This window comes from Bombina bombina, chromosome 2 (assembly GCF_027579735.1).
Source record: "Bombina bombina isolate aBomBom1 chromosome 2, aBomBom1.pri, whole genome shotgun sequence".
Classification (NCBI taxonomy): domain Eukaryota; kingdom Metazoa; phylum Chordata; class Amphibia; order Anura; family Bombinatoridae; genus Bombina; species Bombina bombina.
Window position 1 is genome coordinate 1321129336 of NC_069500.1, and position 9483 is coordinate 1321138818.

At 35.0% G+C, this 9483-nt stretch overlaps 1 protein-coding gene across 1 annotated transcript in view; it reads left to right on the forward strand.

Annotated features, from left to right (window-relative positions):
- Positions 1-2639, forward strand: part of GPR78 (G protein-coupled receptor 78) — a 193267-nt gene extending 190628 nt beyond the window's left edge. The window contains exon 3 of the mRNA XM_053700906.1: positions 2402-2639. Coding sequence (XP_053556881.1) covers positions 2402-2639 — 238 coding nt within the window. The remainder of the gene's footprint in view (positions 1-2401) is intronic.
- Positions 2640-9483: the final 6844 nt, after the last annotated feature.

Consider the following 9483-nt stretch of genomic DNA (forward strand, 5'->3'; position numbering starts at 1 on the left):
AACACAGGTTAATGTGTGACACAATTATTGGCACCCCTATGAATTCATATGGGAAAAATATATTTGTATTATATTCCCATTAATATTTTACATCTTTTAGTACACCTGGGTGACTAGGAACAGGATATTGTTCAACCATGACTTCCTGTTTCACATGGATATAAATATAAGGTAACACATAGGCCAAATTCCTTTAGTCATTCAACCACAATGGGTAGACCAAGGAATATAGCTATGATGTGTGGCAAAAGGTTGTTGAGCTTCACAAAATAGGCTATGAGAAAATAGCAAAAGCATTGGAAAATGCCCATTTCCACCATCAGGGCAATAATTGAGAAGTTCCAGTCAACTGGAAATTGTATGAATCAACCTGGAAGAGGACACGTGTCTATACTGTCTCAACACACTGTGAAGTAGATGGTTTGAATGGCCAAAATATCTCAAAGGATCATAGCTGGAAAATTGCAGGTTAGTTGTGTCTTGGGGTCAGAAAGTCTCCAAAACTACAATCTTATTATTTGGAAGGGTTTCAAGAAAAAAGCCTCTACTCTCATCCAAAAACAAACTCCAGCATCTTCAGTTTGCTACTGGAGCTTCAAATGGGATCGGGTTCTATGGTCAGATTAAACCAAAATAGAGCTTTTTGGCTATAGACACCAAAGGTGGGTTTGGCTCACACAGAGAGGTAGCCATATGGAAAAGTACCTCATGCCCACAATTAAATATGGTGGCTCTTTAATGTTTTAGTGCTTTATTTCTGGCAGAGGACCTGGACATTTTTTTAGGATACATGTTATCATGGACCCAACATATTTTAAATGAACACCTTACTGCCTCTGCTAAAAAGCTTAAAATGAGCCGAGGTTGGATGTTCCAGCAGGACAATGATCCAAAAAATACATAAAAATCAACACAAAAATGGTTTAATGACCACAAAATCAAGTTCCTGCCATGGTCATCCCAGTTCCCTGACTTGAACCCATAGAAAACCTATGGGTGAACTGAAGAGGAGAGTCAACCAGCCTTGACCTAGAAGGATCAACCTCAAAATTTGAAGGATCTGTAAAGATTCTGTATGGAGGAATTGTCTCAGATCCCTTGCCATGTATTCTCCAACCTCATCAGGCATTACAGGAGAAGACTCAGAGCTGTTATCTTGGCAAAGGGAGGTAGCACAAAATATTGACAAAAAAGGGTGCCAATAATTGTGCCACAAATATATTAAACAAAGATTATTTTTTTTGGATAAACCTGTGTTGTGTTTGCAATTGTTTGATATCCATGAGAGCAGAGTATTTTGCAATACTTTTTTTAATGTATTTTTTATGTGTTTTGTGAAATCAGCTATTTCACAGGATAAATCAGCTATTTCAAATGCTGAAATAGGAGTAAAGGAGCTACTTGTAACCAATTTAATACACTCTAGCAATTAAAAGGATCATTGGGAATAATTTAAAGGGGAGAAATGTTCTGGGTGAACTGTCCCTTTAAGGTTCAAGGTCACAATAATTCTTCTAGCGCTAGTTGAGCTTTCACACAATCTATAACTTTTGGTTTGTAATATCAGTGATATTTAGCACAGCTGCAGTATCTATTGAATGTAAGGGGGCATAAAAGTGCTAAACCTTTTCTGGTAAATCTATTTTACCCTGGACTTGTAATATCAAGCTGCTCTCTAATTTTAATGTGTTCCAGCAATTCTACCTATTGCATGCTGCACTAGCATTCTTGTAACCTGGGCCAAGGTTGGTACACCTGCATGCAAAATGATACCACTAACTACTATTATGAGTTTTATAATTTTTTGGCATTGTTTTAATAAACATTATATGTTTGAGAATCATACATTAATAACTGGTAAATAAATGGTATCGTATTTGCTGACACATCATGCATATTTAAATAGAAATAGTATTTTAGTAAATTAGCATTCTTAAAACATATTTTTAGTTAAAGGGACACTTTCATGATTTAGATAGAGCATGTAAATTTAAACAACTTTCTAATTTACTACTATTATCAAATTTTCTTCGTTCACTTGTTATCTTTTTTAAAAAAGCAGGAATGTGATGCATAGGAGCCGGCCCATTTTTGGTTGAGAACCAGGGTTATGCTTACTTATTGGTGGGTAAATGTAAGCCTCCAATAAGCAAGCGCTATCCATGGTGCTGAACCTAAAATGGGCTGGCTGCTAAGATTTACATTCCTGCTTTTAAAATAAAGATAGCAAAAGAACAAAGAAAAATTGATAATAGGAGTAAATTAGAAAGTTGCTTACAATTTCATGCTCTATCTGAATCATGAAAGAAAAAAATTGGGTTCAGTATCCCTGTAACCAACCTAGCTGTTTAGATTTTTTTTTTCTTCAAATATCTGATCATCTTTTTCTTTTCTTTTTCAGGTTGGTAGAACTCCTTCCATTTGTAAAAATAAATAACTATTGGGGTATAGCAAGCAAGTGCCTAGCTTACAGTAAAGCTGCATCAGACCCTTTTGTATATTCTCTTCTTCGTCAACAGTACAAGAAAGTTATTCTAAATATTGTCAACAGAATACTGAAACGGGAACTGTATCCTTCATCAGGCTATAACAGCAGTCTTGACACAGAGAATGAGTATTGTCTGCACCGAGGAACTTAAGGACACCTAATAAATGTATTTTTCTTGTCACTTTATTTTCAGCAAACAAAGTATTAGATAATCATATTACTCCAGTCACTTGGAAAGCATAACCAAAGGACCTACAGTCATTTTCATATCAACAATGTTAAGCTTATTTACAGAATTATATATCTAGTATTTTTTTTAAAAAAACATGTAAAAAGAAAATGAATTGATGGTATCTGATTATATGTAACATACTGTAATTGATAAGATATTATTTTCCCTAATTGAAACCAAAATCATTTGCACATTGTACAGTACATTATATTCATATTCCCTAGAGCAGTGATTTTTAACCTTTTTTTTGCCGTGGCACACTTTTTTACATTAAAAAATCCTGTGGCACACCACCATCCCAAAATTAAAAAAAAATCACACATTGTAGCCTTATACAGCATATATATATACACATACACACAAACACACACATACTGTATGCATTGTGCTGTTATGCCATGCCTCCTACAAACTACCCCTGCACTGGGAGTAAAAAACAAGCAAAGTTTAAAAAATATGTCACACTGTTGTCAGTCTGCCGTGGCACACCTGAGGATCTCTCACGGCACACTAGTGTGCCACGGCACACTGGTTGAAAAACACTGCCCTAGAGTACTATACACAGATTCTAGCAAAAAAACCCAGATGTACTATGACTGAGTTGCTTTAAGAAGATTTATATTCTATATTATTAGATAGAGATATGGGGGCCGATTTATGAAAGTGCGAGCGGACATGATACAATGTATACACTGTCTGCATTTATCATTGCACAAGCAGTTCTTGTGAACTGCTTGTGCAATGCCGCCCCCTGCAGATTCGCAGTCAATCGGCCGATAGCAGGGGGTGTCTATCAGCCCGATCGTATAGGATCGGGCGGATTGAAGACAGCAGCCTCAGAGGCAGCGGATCAGTTATGGAGCAGCGGTCTTTAGACCACTGCTTCAATACTGCTGTTTTCAGAGCTTGATAATTCGACCCCATGTAATCACTGTTTCTTAGAAAACATATAAGGATAAACCCTATGTGACCCACTAGTGTCAGACTATTACCATAGCAACAGCCCTGTCGGTTGCAATAATGGCAGGTAAGCTATGATATCTGAGCTTCTCAAAAAGTTAGCAGCTCAAGCACAGTGACCACTACCAAGTAATAGCATTACTTTCTATGGGAGCCCTTAGCACATACTAGAAATAGTAACTTATGACTCTCACTGTTATGTATGGCCACCCACAATGTTGCCGCAGACCTCTTTCCTTTTTGTTTCTTTTTTTTAACAACTTTTTTTAGCTAATGTTCATCGGATTTTAGGCAGACAAAACCCCAAAGTATCAAAAATAATTCATCTTCCAAAGTAAAGTGCAACTTCCTCTGGGTACTGGTAAACCAATATGCCACCAACCCACCCCACAAATTAAGTTTAACCCTAAGAGAAATCCTGTACCTTGATCTACATGATCCCCTCCACATTACAAACAAATAGTAACATAGTAGATGAGGCTGATAAATACAAACATCCATTGTGTTCAACTTATACAGATATTACCTAATTTACAATAAAGAAGCTGCCAATTTAACTTCAATGCAATTAGAAAGCTGACGCATTTAACACAAGCAATTATATCCTCAAATTCTGTTTTTTAGCTAAAAATGTATCTAAAAAATGTATCTAAGCAATTTTTAAATTATCTTTTGTTTTGGCAGTCACTACCTCCTTAGGAAGGAGTTCCACAATTTAATTGCTCTTAAATTTAAAAAAAAAAAACTTTCACATTGCTGGAGATTAAATCTCCTTTCCTCTAGCCTTTAACTATGACCTGTTATCACAAAAAAATGCCTCGGAGTCAACAACACTTCCTTCAACTCTCCATTATATTGGATATATTTCTATAAAGTAATATGTCTCTTTTAAGCGCATGTTTTCTATGGCTAACGTCATAACATCATAGTTTAAATCTTCTATCCCCCTTATTAGTTTAGTGGCCCTTCTCTGAACTTTTTAAAATCTGTCCCCAGAATCGCACTCCATTCTGAAGGGGAGGTCTTAGGGATTTATACAGTGACAGAATTATGCTTTCTTCCCTTGCATCTATGCCTTTTTTAAATGCATGCTAGTTTCTTATTAGCTTTAGAAACTGCTGTCTTGCATTGCACACTCATTTTTAGTTTTTGATCTATAAGTAAGGCTTAATCCTTTTGTATAATAATCTCTCATGTTGCACTGTATCAAAAGCCTTTACAAATTCCTTGTATATCACATCAACTGATTCAACTTTTATCTATATTATTGCTTCCTCGTATAATCTAATTAGATGAGTTTGACATGAACTATTTCTCATAAAACCATCCTGATTTTACATCATAATCTTCTTTACACAAATATACTCCTGAATATAATCCCTTAAAATCCCTTCCAGCACCTTACCCCTATCATTACCCCTATGTCAGGCTTACTGGTCTATAGCTTCCTGTGTCAGTCCTACTTTTCTTTTTAAAAAGTGGCACCACATTAGCTTTATGCCAGTCCTGGGGTACTATACCAGAGGATAATGAGTCTGGAACAAATCAAAGTAGAGGTTTGACTATGAGAGTGCTGTTAGAACCATTGGGTGTATTGCATCTGCATCTGGAGGTTTATTTAACTTGATTGTATCCATTTTTCCCCTGACATCTTACAGAGAACCAGACTATTGGCTTGTGTAGACTAGCTTGTTTCTCCTATTAATTCCTCTCTTGTGCATAGAGAAGAAAATAAATGGTTTAGAATCTGAGTCTTACCCAGTTACTGTTAATCATGCTACCCTTCTCACATTTTAATGTGTATATATATATATATATATATATATATATATATTTATATTTCTTTTTAGATTTCTTGCCATTTATATACTTAAAAAAACGTTTGGGTGTGTCTTAAAATTTTTGTTATTAATCTTTCATTTTCAATTTAATATACTTGCAACTAAATTTATTTCCTGCATATTTTTGCGTTCACATTGTACCTCACTTGTAATACCAGTGCACATTTGCATGCACTGGTATTATGAAGTGGAGTGCAAATATCACTTAAGCAAAAACGATAGTTTGCACTCCACGTATAATCTGGCCCTAAAGGTCTTAATAAAAAACCAAAAACAAACAAAAAACTGAAAAGCTAAAACTGACCTTACCTGAAGTTGAAAAGAAGAATCTTTATTCTTTTCTGGCTAGCAGCAATAAATCTTATTGATACTCCATGCTTTCTTGTTCTTCTTAGTGGTCTCTCTAAATAAAAAAATGCATTCCTTGAGGGGTTAATCAGGTTAACCAATCAAAATTGCAAATATTAAATATGAATCCTACTACTCTTCTGATAAGTTAAATATACTAAACAATCAGTAGGGTGGGCTAAATAGAGATTATGATAGGTTAACTTGATTAACTAATAGAAGGATCCCCTAAGAAGTATATGTGTGTGACAATGACCTTTTTTGTAATAGAGGAGGTTGCACTAATGTTGGGGGTAACTTTAGTGGGGTGTTTACAAGTGGGATGATTTTTACAGGAGGTTTCCCAGTGAAGGGGATTGTGGAGAGGGGGTTTGCTTTGGGAGAGAATAATGTAGGGGTCTATAGTGGGTATTTCAGTGGGTCATGTATGGGGTTAAAATAGGTTGCACACATTGTTAATATCACCGGAAAAGGTTTGCTCACATTAATTATGAGCAAACCTCATATTCCTCAGTATTAATTATGCTGAGACTGAGTGATGGGCTTTGCATACATTCAAAGTCCTTTTTTTTTTTTTTTGCCTCAGCTAGAAACCAGTAGAAGAAGTTGTCATTATCAGCCAGCAAGGATTAGTAGGATGTTCAAAAACTTTACTGTAGTATCATTTTCAATTTAAATATCTTTTACTTAAATTTTTGCAGGCAGAAACTAAACTATATTTTGATACCTGTAAAGGCTGCTCTTTTCTATGACTGTTGAATACAATGTCCGTTTAAATGCAGTGGACCTATGTTGAGTAAGGGAGCTTTGTTGGCAAGGCTTTGGCAGAATATGAGCAGGCTTAGGTAGATTGTTGATGTACATGGGCAGGCTGTTGAGTTGAGATGATCCCTGGTTACACTTTGGAAACTGGAAAGCGGAAAGCTGCAGTAGTGACTAGGGATGTTTTACAACATTCAAAAAATGAAACAAAATAACAATTTAGTTCATTTGTTTTGAATTTTAAATGTTTGTAAACCACATTCTAACATTCATTTAATTTAATAGTATTTTTAATACTATCGGTAAATGTAATATTCAATTTGAATTAGAATATTACATAATTTAAATCGAATTAGGAATCTTCGAATTAGAAAAATTTGAATCAATATATTTGTATCTATTTTGTATCAGTTTACTTAATTCCATACCACTTTAACTATTGAACTTCTGAATAGTATTTTTTAAATAGAATGTTACATTTAGAAAGTTTGAATGTGAATAAAGTAAATAAAATCTAATTCTAACCATTCGAAAATGAAAGTAACATTTGATTACAGAATTGTAATGAATTTTCATTCTTATTAATATTTGATTGCCAAAAACGAATATCCACAAAACTATTTGTTCTACCAAGTGATTTGCACTTTCACCACATACACCCATCCCTAGTAGGGATATGTGAATAGCTCCTATACCATGGCAGACCCACAATATGTAGAATGGTTGCGGACTCTGCCATGAGTCCAGAAACTCTCTTGCTCCTTGTAATAGCAACCTGCTATAAGGAGTCGCTCTTAGTTATTGACCCATAGAAAGTGATCTGTCACTAAATGATGTAAGTGTGTGATCAGGTTGGTAAAATTAAACTGCTATGAGAAATCTGCTGTTTCTTTAGTTTTTTTAAAAGGCTCTATTACAGTGACTTATGTATGAACTAGGCCATAGCTGTTTTTGTAAAACACAGTAATCTATAAGCTGCTACGCATCACGGTGTAAACAGTTTCCATAAGCGTTTTGTTTGTAAGATGAACTATTTTTAGACAGAGACAAAAAGATAAAGCTTTTAATTTTTTTAACTTTACCTATTTCATGTGTTTAAAATTAGACTCCAAAGAAACTTAAACGGCCATAATAGTTAAAAATTACATGCTCTAATTTGCAATAGCATTTCATTTTAAGACTATCGACCCTACAATTCTGTGCATTTAATACCTACATAAGGGTTGAGCACACATTAGAAGTACTGCTTGTGGGCCGCAAAGCACTGCTCCTCCTGAGCGGAACCCGGGTTAAACAGTAGTTTGGTCAATAGTTTTAAATTACATTCTCTAACGCAGTGTTTCCCAATTCCAGTTCTCAGGACCCTTAACAGGCCAGATATTCATTACATCTTAACTAGAGCACAGGTGAAAAAATCAGCTGATGTTAAGATATAATGAATATTTGACCTGTTAAAGAGACATTAAACACTTTGGCCCCTATTTATCAAGTTCTGGCGGACCTCGCTGAATACGGCGAGCAATACGCTCGCCATATTCAGCATTGCACCAGCAGCTCACAAGAGCTACTGGTGCAACGCCGCCCCCTGCAGACTCGCGGCCAATTGGCCGCCAGCAGGGGGTGTCAATCAACCCGATTGTACTCGATTGGGTTGATTTCCGGCGATGTCTGTCCACCTGCTCAGAGCAGGCGGACAGGTTATGGAGCAGCGGTCTTTGTGACCGCTGCTTCATAACTGCTGTTTCTGGTGAGCCTGCAGGTTTGCCAGAAACACGGGGCATCAAGCTCCATTCGGAGCTTGATACATTTACCCCTTTGAGATGGTAATCTAAAATGATAAATCATATACAGTATATCTATATCTATCTACAGTCTATCTATCTATCTATCTATCTATCTATCTATCTATCTATCTATCTATATATATATATATATATATATATTTTCTGCAATATACTTCCATTAGTTATTTTGTCCCCTTCTCCTGTAATTCCATTCTGAAATTGTGAGCTTTTCAGTTCCTGTTAGAAATGGAAGTGTATAACACTGTTATATTCCACACAGCCATTGGCTGCACACTCTAGTGACCTATTTATAACTGTCTCTAATTGGCCACAGCAGAAAAGGTAACCTACATTATAACATGGTAGCCCCTATTGTTTTATAGACACTAAAACTTTACACTTATTTTGTCAATATTTAAACAACTAATGAAACTTAAAATAAACATATTCATTTTATTCTCAGACTAATCTTTTCTTTGAATGCATCATTCTATCTAGCATTTATTTGGTGTTTAATGTCCCTTTAAGGGTCCTAAAGATCGGAATTGGGAAACAGTGCTCTAACAAATTAGAGCACAACATATTTAGACTATTATGTCCTTCTAATATTCCAGTCACTACAGTAAAATTGAATGTACTCTCATTCCAGTTGTTCTGTTAGCAATATATTAATATATTTGTAATTATTTTCTGACTTTGAACAAACTACATGTAAATAGATAGACATTTTATACTTTACAATTTTTTTCCCCCTAATTATTTGCACTATGTTATTGTAAATGACTTTCTAAAGTTTTGCTTTGGGACAATTTTGAAGACAATATTTAATTATATATATAATTCTTAAAAGGAAAAGAAACCTCTAATATTGTTTAATAACTCTAATAAGTTTTTAGACACTGTATAAACAGTTTAGGATATCTCTCGTGGAGGAAAAAATATGCGTAAATCTGTTTTAGATTTGAATGTTTGTTTTTTTGCCATAATAGTTTTCTTAAACGTTGTCACTAAAAAAACTAGAGTTCATTTTAAAAGTGTATTTGTTAACAAGATTATTGGGCAGGATTT